Consider the following 19,746-nt stretch of genomic DNA (forward strand, 5'->3'; position numbering starts at 1 on the left):
TTTCACCTATTGACATTTTTCTGTACCAGGACACCATGTTGCATGTAGTGACTTGTGTTCTTAGGCTCTCTTACCTGTAACAAGCTTCTTAGATGTTGCTTGTTTTTGATGACCTTGATAATTTTGAGGAGTACTGCTCAGTTATTTTGCATGATACTGGAATTTGTGTGATGTTTTTCTCATCATGGTGGGTTTGAGGGAAGGAATACCACAGAAGTCAAGAGCTGTTTTCATCCCATCACATTAAGAGTACATGCTGCCAGCATGATTTATTGCTGCTGTTGTTGACTGTGACCAGCTGGCTGAAATAGGTTTATTATTAGCTTTCTCAACTGTGAAGTTACTCTTTTTTTTTTCCCTCTACTTGTGGTCCTGTCACTGTGCCAGCCTACACCTCAGGAGTGTCCATGAGGTGTTCATGAGGGCAGAGCAGGAGGCGTGAGCACCTTCCTTCCTTTGACGTGATTCTTCCTCGGCCTCAGGGAGTCCTCGTGCCTGTGCGATGCAGGGAACATGCGCCTGCCTCCAGGGATTCCTTGCACCTCTGGGTGCCCTTCTGATGTGCTCTGTCCCTGCATTGTCCCACACCCTGGACTCAGGGACCCTCGGGCTTCTGTCTGCTCGCTGAGCCCGGGCCATCCTTGTGTTTCTCTCAGGAACTAATGCTCTACATCTAGAAAACTGGTTTGTTTGTTTTTTTAATAAGAAAGATATTTAAAATCCACCATGTGCCAGAGGTACTTGGGACTCAGTGAATACGATTGGTGAAAGGCCCTGCTCTGTGGGTGCTTACATCCATTCAGGCAGAGACAGACTGTTGTCATACACAGAATACACTTATGTTCACATTATATAATGTGAGAGGTTGATGCACACCATGGAGAAGACAGGTCATGATAAGTACAGTAGTGGGAGGTTACAGTTTTTTTTCTCTTTTTATTTAGGTGTAATTGACAAGTAAATGTTAATTATACTTAAGGTGTATAGCAACATGATGGTTTAATAGCTATCACCTCACATACTTTTTTTTCCCATTGGAATGCTAAGAACACTAAGATCTACTCTCTTAGCAAAATTCAAGTATACAGTACAGCATTATTAACTGTAGTCACCATGCTATACAGTAGAGCCCAGAGTTTATGTCTTAAAACTGAACGTTTGTACTCTTAAACCAGTGTCTTTCCTTTTCCTACCTCCAACCCCTGGCAGCCACAGCTCTACCCTCTGGTTCTTTGTGTTCACAACTTTTTTAGATTCCGCAAAAAAGTGGCATTGTGTACTTTTGGGGAGTTCTTTCTGACTTATTTCACTTACTACAGTATTCTCTAGATTCATCCATGTTGTTGTGTATGGCAGGGTTTCTTGTGGAATAATATTCCACTGTGTATATATATTGTATGTATATTTGTTGTTTAGTCACTAAATCGTGTCTGACTCTTTTGTGACCCCATATGCACCTGCCTCCAGGGGTTTTGCACGCCTCTGGGCACCCTCCTGGTATGCCCTGTCCCTGCATTATTCCACGCCCTGGACTATATATAGATAAACACACACAGACATGGCACATTTTTTTTTATCCATTCATCCATTGATAGACACGTGGGTGGTTTCCATGTCTTGGGTATTATAAATAATCCTTGTGTGAACATGGAGGTACAGACAGATCTTTGAGACTCTGATTTCCTTTCTTTTGTGTGTATGCCCAGTAGTAGGATTCCTCAATCATGTGGTTGTGCTATTTTAATTTTATGATGAATCTCCACACATTTCCATGGTGGCTGTGCCAGTTTACAACCCCACCAGTAATACATGGGGCAGAGCAGAGCGGGTGGTGGCGCTCCCTTTTCTTTACATCCTTGCCACATTTGTTATTTGTTACCTTTTTTTTTGGATAACAACAATTCTGACAGGTGAGCAGTGATCCTCATTTTGGTTTTTGTCTTGCAGTCCCCTAATGATGAGAGATGTTGAACATCTCATGTGCTGCTTGGCTATCTGTATGTCTTCTTTGAAAAAAATGTCTATTTAAGTCCTTTACCCATTGTTTCTTTTAATCATAGGTTGTTTTTTGTTTTTTTTTGCTACTGAGTTATATGAGTTTCTTATGTATTTTGGATATTAACCCCTCATCAGGTACATGATTTGTAAATATTTTCTCCTGTTCAGTGGGTTGTTTTTTCATTTTGTTGATGGTATCCTTTACTGTACAAAAGTTTTTTTTTTTTTTAGATTTTTTTAAATTTATTTTTTTATTGAAGGATAATTGCTTTACAGAATTTTGTTGTTTTCTGTCAAACCTCTACATGAATCAGCCATAGCTATACAAATATCCCCTCCTTTTTGAACTTCCCTCCCATCTCCCGCCCCATCCCACCCCTCTAGATTGATACAGAGCCCCTGTTTGAGTTTCCTGAGCCATACAGCAAATTCCCATTGGCTGTTTTACATATGGTAATGTAAGTTTCCATGTTACTCATTCCATACATCTCACCCTCTCCTCCCTTCTCCCCATATCCATAAGTCTATTCTCTATGTCTGTTTTCTCCATTGCTGCCCAATAAATAAATTCTTCAGTACCATTTTTCTAGATTCTGTGTATATGCATTAGAATACAGTATCTATCTTTCTCTTTCAGACTCACTTCACTCTCTATAATAGGTTCTAGGTTCATCCACCTCATCAGAACTGACTCAAATACATTCCTTTTCATGGCTGAGTAAATACTCCATTGTGTATATGTACCACAACTTCTTTATCCATTCATCTGTCGATGGACATCTAGGTTGCTTCCATGTCCTAGCCATTGTAAATAGTGCTGCAGTGAGCAATGGTATGCATGTGTCTTTTTCAATTTTGGTTTCCTCAGGTATATGCCTAGGAGTGGGATTGCTGGGTCATATGGTGGTTTTATTCCTAGTTTTTTAAGGAATCTCCATGCCATCTTCCATAGTGACTGTAACAATTTACATTCGCACCAACAGTGCAAGAGCATTCCCATTTCTCCACACCCTCTCCAGTATTTATTGTTTGTAGACTTTTTGATGATGGTCATTCTGACTGGTGTGAGGTGATATCTCATTATGGTTTTATTTTCCATTTCTCCAATAATGAGTGATGTTGAGCATCTTTTTATGTGTTTGTTAGCCATCTGTTTGTCTTCTTTGGAGAAATGCCTGTTTAATTCTTTTCCCACGTTTTGATTGGGTTGTTTGTTTTTCTGGCATTGAGTTGTTTGAGATGCTTTTATATTTTGGAAATTAATCCATTGTCAGTTGTTTCATTTGCTATTATTTTCTCCCATTCTTAGGATTGTCTTTTCATCTTGCTTATAGTTTCCTTTGCTGTGCAAAAGCTATTAAGTTTAATCAGGTCTCACTTGTTTACTTTTGTCTTTCTGTTACCCTAGGACATGGGTTATAGAGGATCTAGCTTTGATTTATGTCATTGAGGGTTCTGCCTATGTTTTCCTCTTAAGAGTTTTATATTTCTGGTCTTAGGTTTAGGTCTTTAATCCATTTTGAGTTAATCTTTGTGTATGGTGTTAGGAAGTGTTCTAATTTCATTCTTTTACATGTAGCTGTCCAGTTTTCCCAGCACCGTTTATTGAAGAGGCTGTCTTTGCCCCATTGTATACTCTTGCCTCCTTTGTCAAAAATAATGTACCCAGAAGTGCATGAGTTTATTTCTGGGTTTTCTGTCTTGTTCCATTGGTCTATATTTCTGTTTTTGTGCCAGTACCATACTGTCTTAATGTCTGTAGCTTTGTAGTATAATTTAAAGTCAGGAAGGTTGATTCCTCCAGCTCCATTCTTCTTTTTTAAGACTGCTTTGGTTATTTAGGGTCTTTTGTGTTTCCATATGAATTGTGAAATTTTATGTTCTAGTTCTGTGAAAAATGCTATTGGTAATTGGATAGAGATTGCATTGAATCAGTAGATTGCATTTGGTAGTATAGTCATTTTCACAATATTGACTCTTCCTACCCGAGAACATGGAATATCTCTCCATCTGTTTGTGTTGTCTTTGATTTCTTTCATTAGTGTCTTATAATTTTCTGGGTACAGTTCTTTTGTCTCAGGCAAGTTTATTCCTAGATAATTAATTCTTTTGTTGCAATGGTGAATGAGATTGATTCCTTACTTTCTCTTTCTGATTTTTCATTGTTGTATATAGAAATGCAAGTTATTTCTGTGTATTAATTTTGTATCTTGTAACTCTGCTAAATTCACCAGTAATTAGCTCTAGTAATTTTCTGATAGTATCTTTAGGGTTTCATAGGTACAGTATCATGTCATCTGCATACAGTGAGAGCTTTACTTCTTTTCTAGCAATTTTCTGATAGTATCTTTAGGGTTTCCTAGGTATAGTATCATGTCATCTGCAAACAGTGTGAGCTTTACTTCTTTTCTGATCTGGATTCCTTTTATTTCTTTTTCTTCTCCGATTGCTGTAGCTAGGATCTCAAGAACTATGTTGAATAATAGTAGTGAAAGTGGACACCCTTGTCTTGTTCCTGATCTTGAGGGAATGCTTTCAGTTTTTCACCATTGAAAGTAATGTTTACTGTAGGCTTATCATATGGCCTTTATTATGTTGAGAAGTTCCTTCTATGCCCATTTTTTGAAGAGTTTTAATCATAAATGGGTGCTGAATTTTGTCAAAGGCTTTTTCTGCATCTGTTTAGAATATCATATGGTTTTTATCTTTCAGTTTTTTAATATGGTGCATCACATTGATTGATTTGTGTGTACTGAAGAATCCTTGCATTCCTGGAATAAACCCAGCTTGATCATGGTGTATGAGCTTTTTTTTTTCCCCCCAAGAACTCAGTTTTTTATTTCATCATTTGTTGCATTTGAAGTACTCCTTGGTGACTTGGCCTGGAGCTCTTTCTCCTTAACCACCACACAACTGCAACCAACCACTCTATGGGATTTTCCCTCTCTGTCAGTTTTACAGAGGCCTGCCCATTCCCCTAGTTTTTGTCGTCATCAACATTAATCAGGTTGATTTGATGCTCAACACAAAGGGCCTCCACCAACTTGAAATACATAGGCTCATCACAGTTGGATGCAAGCACACACAGATGGGCTTGGCACTTGTTTAAGGCTTTGGCAGCTTCGTAAATTCCACGTGCTAAGCCATCGTGGACGAGGGCAGTGTTCAGCACCTCTTGCAGAGCAGTATTAATGTCCATTACACCTCCAGCAGCAATGCCTTCCTTGGCCATGGTGCTGGGTTATGGGTGGAGCCGAATCTTGAAAGAACCCGAACCTCTGCCTCTGTGCGGCTCCATGGCAGCAGGGAAAGAGCGAACTTTTTGATGTGTCACTGAATTCGTTTTGCTAAAAGTTTGTTGAGGATTTTTGCATCCATGTTCATCAGTGATATTAGCCTGTAGTTTTCTTTTTTTGTGCTGTCTTTGTCTGGTTTTGGTATCAGGGTGATGGTGGCCTCGTAGAATGAGGTTGGAAGTGTTCTTTCCTCTGCAATTTTTTGAAAGAGTTTTAGAAGGATAGGCATTAGATCTTCTCTAAATGTTTGATAGAATTCTCCTGTGAAGCTGTCTGGTCCTGGGCTTTCGTTTTTTTGGGAGATTTTTGATCACAGCTTCAATTTCAGTGCTTGTAATTGGATTGTTCATAATTTCTATTTCTTCCTGGTTCAGTCTTGGGAGATTGAACTTTTCTAAGAATCTGTCCATTTCTTCCAGGTTATACATTTTATTGCCGTATAGTTGTTCATAATAGTCTCTTACAATCCTTTGTATTTCTGCATTGTCTGTTTTGACTTCTTTTCCATTTCTAATTTTGTTGATTTGATCCTTCTGTCTCTTTCTTGATGAATCTGGCTAAAGGTTTGTCAATTTTGTTTATCTTCTCAAAGAACCAGCTTTTAGTTTTATTAACCTTTACTATTGTTTCATTTCTTTTTCATTCAGTTCTGCTTGGATCTTTATGATTTCTTTCCTTCTTCTAATTTTGGGTGCTTTTTGTTTTTCTTTTTCCAGTTGTTTTAGGTGTAAAGTTAGGTTGTCATTTGATGTTTTTCTTATTTCTTGAGGTGGGATTGTATTGCTATAAACCTCCCTCTTAGAACTGCTTTCGCTGCATCCCATAGGTTTTGAGTTGTCATGTTTTCATTGTCATTTTTTTCTAGAAATTTTTTTATTTCCCTTTTGATTTCTTCAGTAACCTGTTAGTTATTTAGAAACGTGTTGTTTAATCTCCATGTGTTTGTGTTTCTTACAGTTTTTTTCTTGTAATTGATATCTAGTCTCATAGCATTGTGATTGGAGAAGATGCTTGATACAACTTCAGTTTTCTTAAATTTACTGAGGTTTGATTTGTGACCCAAGATGTGGTCTATCCTGGAATATGTTCCATGTGCAGTTGAGAAGATGGTGTATTCTTTTGCATTTGGATGGGATGTCCTGAAGATATCAATGAGATCCATCTCATCTAATGTATCATTTAAGACTTGTGTTTTCTTATAATTTTCTGTTTTGATGATCTGTCCATTAGTGTGAGTGGAGTGTTAAAGTCTCCTACTATTATTGTGTTACTGTCAATTTCTCCTTTTATGTCTGTTAGTGTTTGTCTTATGTGTTGAGGTGTTCCTATGTTGGGTACGTAGATATTGCACCCAAGAGGGTGTCTTCCTCTTGGATTGATCGCTTGATCATTATGTAGTGTCCTTCCTTATCTCTTGTAATCTTCTTTAAGATCTATTTTGTCTGATATGAGGATTACTAGTACAACTTTCTTTTGCTTCCCATTTGCATGGAATATAGTTTCCATCCTCTCACTTTCAGTCTGTATGTGTCTTTAGGTCTGAAATGGGTTTCTTATAGACCCATAGCATATATATTGGTTTTTATTTTTGTATCCATTCAGCCAATCTATGTCTTTCGTTGGAGCATTTAATCCGTTTACATTTAAATTAATTATTGATATATATTTTCCTGTTGCCATTTTCTTAATTGTTTGGGGTTGATTTTGTAGATCTTTTTTCTTCTCTTTTGTTTTTTGACTATAGAAGTCCCTTTAACATTTGTTGTAAAGCTGGTTTGGTGGTACTGAATTCTCTTAACTTTTGCTTGTCTGAAAAACTTTTTATTTCTCCATCAATTTTGAATGAGATCCTTGCCTGGGAACTGTAATCTTGATTGTAGATTTTTCCCTTTCAGTACTTTAAATATATCCTGCCATTCTCTTCTGGCCTGCAGAGATTCTGCTGAAAGATTAGCTGTTAAGGGTACAGGGTTTCCCTTGTATGTTGCTTGTTGCTTCTCCCTTGCTGCTTTTAATATTCTTTCTTTGTGTTTAGTCTTTGTTAGTTTGATTAGTATGTGTCTTGGCGTATTTCTCCTTGGGTTTATCCTGTATGGGACTCTTTGTGCCTCTTGGAATTGATTGACTATTTCCTTTTCCATGTTGGGGAAATTTTCAACTATAATTTCTTCAAAAATTTTCTCACACCCTTTCTTTTTCTCTTTTTCTGGGACCCCTATAATTCGAATGTTGGTGTGTTTGATATTGTCTGAGAGGTCTCTGAGACTATCCTCAATTCTTTTCATTCTTTTTACTTTATTCTGCTCTTCAGAAGTTATTTCCATCATTTTATCTTCCAGCTCACTGATTCATTCTTCTGTTTCAGATATTCAGCTATTGAGTCCTCCTAGAATATTTTTAATTTCAGTAATTGTGTTGTTTGTCTCTGTATGTGTATTCTTTAATTCTTTTGGGTCTTTTTTCATTGATTCTTGCATTTTCTCTATTTTGTTTTCAAGATTTTTGATCGTCTTTACTATCATTATTCTGAATTCTTTTTCAGGTAGTTTGCCTATTTCCTCTTCATTTATTTGGACTTCTGTGTTTCTAGTTTGTTCCTTCATTTGTGTAGTATTTCTCTGCCTTTTCATTTTTTTTTTTTAAACTTACTGTGTTTGAGGTCTCCTTTTCCCAGGCTTCAAGGTTGAATTCTTTCTTCCTTTTGGTTTCTGCCCTCCTAAGGTTGGTCCAGTGGTTTGTGTAAGCTTCATATAGAGTGAGATTTGTGCTGAGTTTTTGTTTGTTTGTTTTTCCTCTGATGAGCAGTGCTGAGTGAGGTGGTAATCCTGTCTGCTGATGATTGCGTTTTTATTTTTGTTTTATTTGTTGGTTAGATGTGGAGTCCTGCACAGGGTGCTACTGGTGGTTGGGTAATGCCAGGTCTTAAATTCACGTGGTTTCCTTTGTGTGAGTTCACACTATCTAATACTCCCTGGGGTTAGTTCTCTGGTAGTCTAGAGTCTTGGAGTCAGTACTCCCACTCCAAAGGCTCAGGGCTTGATATCAAGTTTTGCGTGGTTCTGTATATTCTTTTCCTCTGGTCAGGTCCTCCTGTCCACTCTCAGCCCGTGTTCTGCATGCATTTCTGTGTCTGAAGGTGCATTCCTGATGTATCCGTGGAGAGAGATGTACTCCACGTCCACCTACTCATCTGCCATCTTATTTTCCTGTACAAAACCTTTTTAATGGAATGTAGTCCCCATGTTTATTTTTGCTTTTGTTTCCTGTGCTTTGGGTGTCATATCCAAAAAGATTGTTGCCAAGTCTGATGGCTAGGATATTTTTTTACATTGGGTGTTTCTTTTTTTTTTTAGATATACAGTTTCAGCTCTTACATGTAAGTCATTAAGTTTCAGCTCTTACGTGTAAGTCTTTAATTCATTTTGAGTTGGTTTTTGTATATGGGGTAAGATAAGGGTTCCATTAATTCTGTTGCATGTGGCTGTCAGTTTTCCCAATATTATTTATTGAAGAAATTATCCTTTCCCCTTAAGTATTCTTGGCAGCCTTGTTGAAGATCAGCTGGTCACATACATGTGGGTTTATCTCTGGGTTCTCCATTCTATTCCGTTGGTCTGTATGTCTGTTGTATGCCAATAGCATACTTTTTTGATAACTATGACTTTTCAAAGTAGTTTAGAGTCAGGAAGTGTGATGCTTCCAGCTTTGTTCTTCTTGCTCAAGATTTCTTTAGCTATTCAGAGTCTTTTGGTTCCATGCAAATTCTAAGGTTGTTTGATGTACTTACGAAAAAAATGCCATTGGAATTTTGATAAGAAGTGATTGCATTGAATCTGTAGATTGCTTGGAATATTTTTACATGGAGATTTTCACAGTATTCTTTTAACCCAAGAACATGGGGATATCTTTTCATTTACTTGTCTTTAATTTCTCTTATCAGTAGCTTCGGGTTTCCAGCTCACAGATCTTCTCTCCTTTTGGTTAGATTTATTCCTGGGTATTTAATTCTTTCACTTGTAGTTGTGAGTGGGATTGTTTTCTTAGTTTCTTCTTCAGATAGTTTGTCGTTAGTGTACAGAAATACTGCTGGTGGTGTATCACAGGTCAGGTAGGCTTTCTTCCTTATTCTTCATTCTTTTTTCTTTGTGTTCCTCTAGCTGACTAATTTCACATGACCTGTTTTCCAGCTTGCTGATTATTCCTTCTGCGTTGAGTCTGCTTGTGCCCTTGGTTTTCTCCTTTGTGTCCGATTCTACCTATTTACTGTTTACTTGTTTGGCTATTGATTGCCTCCTTCTAAGAGCAGAGACTGCCTCTTTTAGGCTGAGTAAGCCGCTGTACTGGAGCTTCCCAAGTGGCTCAGTGCTGAAGAATCTACCTGCCAGTGCAGGAGATGCAGGAGACATGGGCTTGATCCCTGAGTTAGAAAGATCCCCTCGAGAAAAGCATGGCAACCCACTTCAGTATTCTTGTCTGGAGAATCCAATGGACAGAGGAGCCTGGCGGGCTGCAGTTCAGAGGGTCACAAAGATCAGACATGAGTGAGCATACAGCATACACACAGGCAGCTCTGCAGCAGGGCCTGGCACGCAGGAGGTGTCTCAGGAGACAGTGCTATCCATTCAGTATGGACTTGAACGTGTGTGAAGGAGAGCTCTTTCTGGATGAAGGGATGGAATGTGGCTGGCTTCAAGGCCTATTTCTAATTTTCAGTCTCATTAGGTCTGTTAGTTTTGTTTGTTTTGGTTTCATTTTTTCCCGATGGGGGATAGATTTTATTGAAGCTCTTTATATAAAATACATACTGTCTCTTTGTCATCAGTTTTTCCACTTTGTCTTTGCTTTTTGATGGTCTTTAGCTTTGACTTTTAAAATGCAAGTGTCTCCTGTTAGAAAATCCTGCATGTATTACTAGTATGCCATGCAAATCTATATAGTGTCTAAAAACTCTTTAATTACTTTATTTCCTTTATATTTTGTTATATTCTTAGCATCTTGTCTGCTTGTAGGTCACCTGAAAATCCTTTTTGAATTGAGACAAGCTTTCCTGCTAAACTTTGCTAATAAATCTTAACTCCTCAGGTTTTTTCAAACTGTTTCTATTTGGGGGGTAAGGGATTTTTCGTTTCGTTTTGCTTGCCTATATGAATTCCTTGTAAAATAATTGTTTTTATATTTGCTGTTATGTAGATAAATTACTATGTATATTGAAACCATTAAAATTGCTATACTGATTCAAGTGCTTGGTGAATTTAAGCCATTTTTTCTTTGCCTTTATATAGGAGGGAATGAATCTCAACCAGAAAGCCAGGAAGACCCCCGGGAAGTACTTAAAAAGACATTGGAATTCTGCTTGTCTAGGTAAGGATGGTAGTGTTTTTCTAGCACCTGGTACCTACATCTGTATAAATGTAGTACTTCATATGTTAACATCTGTGTCTGTACCTCCACCTGTAGGAAGTCAAGGTCTCCTATCGCCATCCCCTGCCCCTGGAATCAGACTTTGGGGGTGGGTCCATAGGTGGTCAGTCTCACAGGTGGTGGTGTGGGTCATGTTGTTGGTTACTTTCCTGCTTTTCCAGTCTCTGCTGCAAAAGTTGGGAGGCCAGGGGTGGAGCCATAACCTCTCTGATGGCTATTCAGCCCGAGCCACAAACACTCTGGGTACCTGTTTTTCTTGGCCTTTTCACGTTTTTCTTACTTTCTCATTCCCAGCTGGATTTACTTACTTTAAGAAGTTGTGTTTCTATTTTTAATAAGCTTCTCAAACACTACTAGAACAAAGATAAGCTAGAAATAATTTTTAAAGATTTACTTGCTTACTGACTTTGATTGTATAAAGTGCAGTCTACTTGCTCTCTCCGCTTCTCAAGATGTCTTTGACAAAACTGACCCAAGGTCAGAGAGATGGCAAATAGCAGAGTACATTGTACACACTCATTCCTCTCGTGAAGCTTCCTTTTAATAAAGCTGTGAAAAATTTTTTTTAAAAAGCTGTGAACTAAGAAAGATTGTCTTCTTTTTGCAGGGAGAACCTTGCTAGTGACATGTACCTTATATCTCAGATGGACAGTGACCAGTACGTGCCAATCACCACAGTAGCTAACCTGGACCACATCAAGAAGCTCAGCACCGACATGGACCTGATTGTTGAGGTGCTGAGATGTAAGTGGACTGTAGTCCAGGCTGTGTGGTCCACGGTCCAGACGGCATTTTTCTGGGCAGCATGACACTTAGAGGCACAGCCATTTGTGCTAAGGACTCAATGGCAAGTGGTGCCTTTGTCACCCTCCAGACTTTCTGACAGTTTGGTGAGGCGCACATCGCACTGGGCGTCAGTGTACTGTGGAACCACAGTATCAGGTGCATCCTAAGTTATGGGTGCTGAGAGTCAAACAGGCTAGTGGGAAGAATGTGAATGAGAGGTGCAGTCAAGAGCTCTTCAAAAAAAAAAAAAAAAGAGCTCTTCAGGGTGAAGGAGCGTGCATGTGAATCGGCACGCCCTGTCAGAGGAGTTCTTTTCAAATTCCTGCTTCCTGCTGAAGTATTGGTGATATATTATTGTGTTGTTCCTTAACAGCACATTGTGAATGAAGTTATTTCTTGGTTTCATGGTTACTTGAGAGACCCATGGGAGCTCAGGAAGGGTGGATATTTTAGGTGTGAACTTTCTGGTGCACTTTGCAGACAGAGGTTCCACAACTTTACCATTGTATTTGTTTTTAAAAGCCACCGTACTGAGATATAATTGACACATCGTGAACTTTGTGTATTTAAAGGGTACAGTTGAGTTGATCATCGTGTGTGCATTGACAAAAGCTTTACCAAAGTCAGGGTTACAGACACTACTGACTAGAGTCTCCTGGTGCCCCTGCAAGGCCTCCTTCACAGAAGGGGCTGTTCTAGGTTTTCTAGCAGGTATGTGATGGTGTCTCATTGTGGTTTTAATTTCTATTTCTTTAGTGCCTGATGACATCGAACCATCTTTCAGGTGCTTCTTTGCTGAGGTGTCTATTCAGATGCCTCACTTCTGTTTTCTTTTTCTTTTATTTTTTGAGTTTTCTTACAGCTGAGATTTGAGGGGCATGTGTATGTGTGCAGTTTGAGATATGTGATCTATATTTAAGTCCTTAGTAGAAATATGCCTTGCAAATATATTCTCCCAGTCTGTGGCTTCTCTTTGTTCTCCTAATAGTGTCTTTTGAAAAGCAAAGTTTGAATTTTTTTATATAGACCAGTTTATTAATTTTTTTCTTTTATGGATCTTACTTTTGGTGTTGTACCTAAGAAATCTTTGCTTAATCCAAGGTCGCATTTCTGGGATTTTTTCCCAGAAGTTTGTAGTTTTAGGGTCCATTTGTGGTCCATTGTTTGTGGACCATTGTCAGCTGATTTTTGTATGTGGTGTGGACTCTCTACCCCCCTTACATGTGCATGTGCTGCTGTTCCACTCCATTTATTGAGAAGGCTCCGCTTTCCCCAGGGCACTGCCTTTGGACCAGTTGTCAGGGTAAACTCCCTGGTGGTTTCTCTCTGGGCCGTGTATCTATCCTCCATCTGTCTGTCTTGATGCCGTTGCTGCAGTGTGTGGATGGTACTGGCTTTACTGTGTCGTCATTCTTAGAGTAGTTGTGACTCTCCATCTTGGTCTTGGCTCTTCTAAGTGCTTGGCATTTCCGTGTGATTTTCAGAAATCAACATTTTGTTTTTTCAAAAGATTCTCTTGGTATTTTTAGTTGGGCTTCATAGGCTGGATTAGAAAGTATTATCTTAAGTGTTTCAGAAGAGTTTGTACTGTAGAATAGGTGTTACTTCTTCCTTAATGTTTGGTAGGATTTTCCAGAAACCTTGTGAGCCTTGATGGTCTTCTGTCACAGATCCTACTTCCCAAACGTGAGCTTTGGTGCTAAGGAATGTTTCAATTTCATGTAGCTTGTCTAATTTATTAGCCTGAACTTTTTCATAGTATTCCCTTATCATCCTCTCAAATTAGTGAACCCATCATGAAATGATGATTCTATTCCTGGGGGTGGTAATGTGTGTCTGCACAGGGGTGCACAGCTCTGGGCCCTGGTTGTGATGTTGCTGTGTGGTGACCTGAGTCTGCCTGTGACAAACTCTCAACAGAGTGACTCCAGAAAATAAAACCTTACAAAAAGGAGGTAAGGTAAAAGCTAGCGAAACCTGAGTTGGGCCTGTCCCCATGCTGGCTGGCAGTGTTGACCCTTGTTTTGATGGTGGACTGTGGTCGTGGAAGATCCATCACTAGGTGAGGCTGAGGGAACAGTGTTTGGCAGCTTCTCTGAGTTCAGAATTAAGCTGTAAGGAGAGAGGGGACTTACAGAAAGGAGAAAACCTTTGTTTTGCATTGTAATGGACTTGGGGTGGTTTAAGCTGTGGAGGGCCTGTGTCACAGAGTTGCCTCTATCGCAGCTCCTGCAGGACTCCCCAGAGCCCCTAAATGTAACAGGTAAGACTGGTCTGAACCTTTCCATAGCTTATGTGTTAAATTGTCACAGATTTGATGGTTTCCCCATTGTGTACAGCTTTTTTTAATGCGCCTGGCAATATGGTCTGATATGTCCTGCTAGAATATCTCCATCAGGTTGCAGTGGAATGCAGATGGTGGATTTATTTTAATATCTGTGTTCCATCCTTTTCTCTTCTCTTTACAAACAGCTTTACCTTTAGTCCAAGTGGATGAGAAGGGAGAGAAAGTAAGGCCAAATCAGAACCGTTGCATAGTGATACTACGTGAGATACCCGAGTCCACCCCTGTAGAAGTAAGTCATTTCTCCTCTGTTTTTTGTTAAAATAGAGTTTATGGTAACTTCAGTATTTAGAAGTTAGAAAGAAAAAACGTTTCAATACTTAACTCATTTTGGTGTAAAAATGGTAAACCACCAAGTTGAGACAGAGAACACGTTCATGTTGAATAACTCTCAGAGCAAGTGTTTTCACAGTGAGGGGTGCTGTGCATACCAGTGTGGCTTGTGCTCAACTCGAGCCAACATGCCAGTGTCCGTGCGTTTCTCAGTCTAATTTGGTGGTTGATTTTTTCACTTTAAGTCGTATTTTTCTATTTCTTCGTGCACCTGGCAAACTTAGGGTGGATGCCAGGCGTTTGGGGTTTGCTTTCTTGGGCACAGAGCATCCTGTGCTCCTTGCTGTGCATGCTCCTGAGCTGTTTGCGACTCACTTCAGTGACTTGGACCCGTGGAAGCAGATTGGCCTCGTCCTGGGCCAGTGCTTCCTGAGGGCTCCACCTGTGGTCCTGAGTGAGCTCCGTTTTCCAGTCTGGCTGCTAGAGACTCTCCCTGACCCTGGAGAACTCTGGGAGGGACGGTTCTCTCCACTCCAGGTCACTGTGTCCCAAGCACAGAGCCCTGGGGGATCCCCCTGAGCTCTGAAGCTTTATAGCAGGCCTGTGCCCACCCTCCTGGCAACACAACCTGGAAGCCCCACCCATGAGTCAGGCACTCGTAGACCATCTATACCTGTTCTTCTTACAGAATGCTATCCCGCACAGCCCAGGGTACACTATCTGAAAGCCATTATTTCATGTATTTTATCTTTTGTTTGTAATTATCTTATGTGGGAGGGTAAATTTGGTTAATCTCATTTTTTGATTTCTTAAATTATCTTTCTCCCACTCTTAAGTTGTGTCATTGTTAGCCTACTGGTATTTTCCCATTAATTTCATTACTGGTCTCTTGGGGTTTGGGAGAGCTGTCAGTGGGTTGTGAGCTTACTTACTGTGGCAATGGGATCGTAATTCTGGAAGCTACTTCAGGTGCCTGTGCAGCCACCTGGTGAGAGAGCCCTGGACTTCGGTGAGCTGGGGTTGTCTTTTCAACATCTGTCCTTAAGAACAGGCCTCGTGTTTCATTAGTGAAGACAAACGGTGCTCAGTTGAGAATTAATTTCTAACTTCTCTGTTTCCTGTAGGAAGTAGAAGCACTATTTAAAGGAGATAACTTGCCGAGATTTATAAACTGTGAATTTGCCTATAATGATAATTGGTTTATTACATTTGAAACAGAAGCTGATGCACAACAGGTAAGTTCTTCCTGTGCACCCCCTGCCCCATACCCCTTGAAGTGCAGTTTACCAGCACTTTGCAGTCAGTACATGGTAGGGCTCAGTGTGGGCACAGGGGTGACGATTGGCTCTGAGTCCAGTTCAGTCACTCAGTCTTGTCCAACTCTGTGCGACCCCATGAATCGCAGCATGCCAGGCCTCCCTGTCCATCACCAACTCCTGGAGTTTACTCAGATTCATGTCCACTGAGTCGGTGATGCCATCCAACCGTCTCATCCTCTGTGTCCCCTTCTCCTCCCGCCTTCAATCTTTCCCAGCATCAGGGTCTTTTCCAGTGAGTCAGTTCTTTGTTTCAGGTGGCCAAAGTATTGGAGTTTCAGCTTCAACATCAGTCCTTCCGATGAACACTCAGGACTGATCTGCTTTAGGATTGGACTGGCTGGATCTCCTTGCAGTCCAAGGGACTCTCAAGAGTCTTCTCCAACACCACAGTTCAAAAATATCAATTCTTTGACGCTTAGCTTTCTTTATAATCCAACTCTCACATCCATACATGAGTACTGGAAAAACTAGCTTTGACTAGATGGACCTCTGTTGGCAAAGTAATGTCTCTGCTTTTTAATATGCTGTCTAGGTTTGTCATAGCTTTTCTTCCAAGGAGCAAGCATCTTTTAATTTCACAGCTTCAGTCACCATCTGCAGTGAACCTAAAGTGCAGGGAAATCCTAAATAGGAGGGGGGTGGTGTGTGTGTGTATGTGTGTGTAGACAGTTTTGTAGCAGTGTGCGGAGCATAGGCATTAGATTTTCTGAGGACATGTAACACAGGCAACCTAGGAAAACTGGTTCTGTTCTTATCTCTGTACAGAGAATGATTTCAGTGTTTGGGAAATTTGTACCTAACTCTAACGTTGCCTGGGCAGCCTTGTGTTACGAAGTGCCTGAGAAGGCACGGATGAGCCCTCTGGGAGGTGGGGAGTTCAGACGGCTCCCTGCCGTGTAAGGAAGCATCGTGTTCAGAGGAAGCACTCGCCTGTGTAGAGGAACAGCCGTGGAGTGTGAGATGTGCATGGCGAGACCGCAGGGGCTTCAGGAGAGAGAGAGGAGCCTGAAAGACAAGTTTTAACTGAATGGAGGGAAAGAAAGGGACCAGGAGAAGCAGGGTGATGGGAGATGAGAGAAGGCAGGTGTGTGGAACAGGTGCCAGCCACCTCTCCAGCCCCTTTCCAGTGTGGAGAACATGGCACAAGGTCTACTCGGGGGATGCTGAGCCCTCAGAGCTACGTAGAACTTGGAGATGAGCAAGGAACTATCTAAGCAGTGAATTCTGAACATCAAAACCCTGAGCCATGTGATTCTGAGTGCGCATGGGGTTATTACTAGGAGCTTGGTGTTCTCCCAGGTGAGGACTCTCAGCCTAGGTTCTGTGAAATGCTGTGTGCTTTCTGTTAACACTTAAATTATATACAGATACTGCTCGGGAGAATATTTTTCCTTTTTTCTCTTTATTGACAGGTAATCAATTTATAACATCATACTAATTTAAGAATTCGGGGTAGGGGCTCCATAGCTCTTACCAGATCTTTTAAGGAATCCATGACCCAAAAAAGGTGAAGAATCCTTGTTCTAGGTCCCATCTACCATATTCTGACTACATAATTGCTTACTTGAGATACTGAGTTAATTGTACGTTCATCTTATAAGATTAACACAATGGTATTATGGATGATTTTGTCCTCAGGCTTACAAATATCTGAGAGAAGAAGTCAAAACCTTTCAAGGAAAACCAATTAAGGTAAGCAAGACCATTGGTTACACTTTACCTGCACATCAATGTCTTTAAGTGTTCTATTAATAACAGAAACTTCTGTGTTTTCACACAGGCACGGATAAAGGCGAAGGCAATAGCTATAAACACGTTTTTGCCAAAGAATGGCTTTAGGCCTCTGGACATGAGCCTCTACACACAGCAGCGCTACACGGCGTCATTTTACTTACCTCCAGTCTATAGTCCCCAGCAGCAGTTCCCTCTGTACAGCCTGATAGCCCCCCAGACGTGGTCAGCGACACACAGCTATCTTGACCCGCCCTTGGTGAGTCGGCCTTACTGGGGCTCCTGTCGCAGACCCTTGGTGCGCTGGGCAGTAAATGCCCTCCTCTAAAGGGATGCCAGTTCAGATGGCGGGTGATAGAGACTTTCCTCTAAGGGGAATGCCAGTCAGATGGCTGGTGGTAGAGACCCTCCTCTAGGGGGATGCCAGTTCAGGTGATGCGGTCAGATGGGCCTTCACGCTCCATGGGGGTTTTCAGTTTCACTGGGAGATAAATAAAGAGCTGCAGAAACTTGAAGAAATCTCTAATGATGCAATCCCCATCCTTTTACCTCTTTGCCTCCCTCCTGTCGTCTGTTTCCTCTCTTAGCTGTGTAGCCCTGAGAACAGCATGACATGTGGTCATGAGCTGTGGGATAGCTGGGTCCTTCTGAGCACAGAAGGGGTACAATGGGACGTGGTTTGAAGGGGAGAGTGATGTTTCCTAAGCTTGTGACAGTCCCGGACAATGGAGGACAGATGGCAGGCTTCATTGCACTTTGCCAGTGCTCAGTTTTTTGCAAACGAGGACTGTGGCAGTGTCCGTCACTCTTGGGTGAATGGTTGCTCCAGAGGAGGCCTACTGTGTGCTTTTGTCTCTGGGCTCTAGCTGTGTTTGTCCTTAACCTCTGCATCAGTCATCTGGACAAGTGGCTAGTCCCTTTGGTCTGGCTGGGCCATGTGAGGCCCAGAAACTGCTCTAAAACAGGTTGTGTCATTGTGAGTAGGAGCAACGAGATGGGGCCAGTTAGTTCTCAACAAGTTGTGTTACCAACTGCCTTAGCAACCAGTTTATTTTTATTTAAACTCTTGAGCACAGTTACTTAAATTCCATAGTTGTACGTGTAAAATTGCACATATGAATTGATTCATCTCAAGTGTTCTTCCATGATTTACAGTCTTCAGAATCTATATCTGGTGTGATGGGTATGTTTCTAAGTACACAATGATTCTACAGAAGAACTTCAGAGATGCTAACACAGCTTTCACTGCATCTTTCTCCCTCAGAGTTTCCCTTTTGTTGGTTTCATTTTCTTTTAAAATTTCAAATGATTTTGTTTTGGTCTTGAACTGTTTCTAGTCATCATATGACATAGAGCTTTTGGTTAGCTCTAGTTAGGAGCAATCGCCAGCTTTTTTACTTTTCCTTTCATTTTAATGTAGGCAGAAACTGGGTGGCACTTGGGGGTTAAATGCCTTTGATCAATCAAGGAATGTTTATACAGAAAATGTTTGAAACCACAGTTCAGAATCCAGAAAAGTGGAGTGATCCTTCTTCATCTTTTTTAAAAGAGAACCTATTTCAACACTAAGTTTTATCTTATTTTTGTGACTAGATTTTTTTTTTTTTTTTTTGTGACTAGATTTTTTAAAACAATTGGCTGATATTTAAAATTCTGCACTTAAGGTTTTTTTTTTTTTACATTTTAAGATTATATTTAGTATTGTATCTTTTAAGGGCAGTGTGAAACTGTCTAATTTTTTTCTGACATAATATGTTAATATATTTGTATGTAGTATATTACCATGAATTGTGAGTCGGGGCATAATTATGAATGATCTGAAAATATGATACTCAGAGCAAGACTTACATGCAGGTGAGGTTAAAAGAGCCACTCAGAGGTCATGATTATGACACAGATTCCTGATTGTCCCTAGGATTGAGGACTCTGATGGATTTTATTGAAGTCACCAGGAACAGAGTGGGTGGCTTGGTGTTGGCACAGTGAGGGTTTTGGCCTGGGCACTGGGACTCTGGAAATGAGCGAGTGGGTCCCATGCTCTGCCTATGCTCAGCGAGGGAGGTGGGGCTCAGGGGGTGGGCTTCTGGGCAGGTGCTCCCTTCCATGTATGTGAGGCAGATTCCTGGGGGTTGTTATGGACTCTCAGGACACCTTGGCCATTGGCAGTCATCCTGCCCAGCGCTCTTCTCTGTGGTGAGTGCTTCATGTGTGATGCGAATATCTGCTACCAGATTTAACCAACGTGAAGTCTGTTTTCTAGGTAACGCCATTTCCAAATACTGGATTTATAAATGGGTTCACGTCTCCAACCTTCAAACCTGCTGCATCTCCTCTGGCTTCACTCAGACAGTACCCTCCGAGGAGCAGGCAAGTCTGTGAGAGGGGAAGTCTGCAGTCTTTGCAGGGTTGTAACAGGAGGTTGCTTCCACACTGTGCACTGCCAAAGGCTAGCAGGTACGTGTGATCACACTCCGTGGTCACACTCAGCGGAGAGGCTATGCCCTGCTCACTGATGGTGGGTGTGACCAGCAGTCCTGCCCATCGGGGTGAAAGACTCAAGCACGGAGCTCCCTGTTGT

The 19,746-nt window shown here is 40.9% G+C and overlaps 1 protein-coding gene and 1 pseudogene across 2 annotated transcripts in view; one reads left to right on the forward strand and one right to left on the reverse strand.

Moving 5' to 3' along the window:
* The window catches only part of LARP4B (La ribonucleoprotein 4B), an 80,641-nt gene that overhangs the window by 50,392 nt on the left and 10,503 nt on the right, over window positions 1-19,746 (forward strand). For both annotated transcript variants that reach the window (XM_065921413.1, XM_065921415.1), the window contains exons 6-12: window positions 10,577-10,655; window positions 11,323-11,459; window positions 13,974-14,077; window positions 15,243-15,353; window positions 17,076-17,129; window positions 17,218-17,427; window positions 19,429-19,535. In XM_065921413.1, coding sequence (XP_065777485.1) covers window positions 10,577-10,655; window positions 11,323-11,459; window positions 13,974-14,077; window positions 15,243-15,353; window positions 17,076-17,129; window positions 17,218-17,427; window positions 19,429-19,535 — 802 coding nt within the window. The remainder of the gene's footprint in view (window positions 1-10,576; window positions 10,656-11,322; window positions 11,460-13,973; window positions 14,078-15,242; window positions 15,354-17,075; window positions 17,130-17,217; window positions 17,428-19,428; window positions 19,536-19,746) is intronic.
* Window positions 4,843-5,230, reverse strand: LOC136157864 (small ribosomal subunit protein eS12-like; annotated as a pseudogene).

This window comes from Muntiacus reevesi, chromosome 2, assembly GCF_963930625.1.
Source record: "Muntiacus reevesi chromosome 2, mMunRee1.1, whole genome shotgun sequence".
Lineage (NCBI taxonomy): Eukaryota > Metazoa > Chordata > Mammalia > Artiodactyla > Cervidae > Muntiacus > Muntiacus reevesi.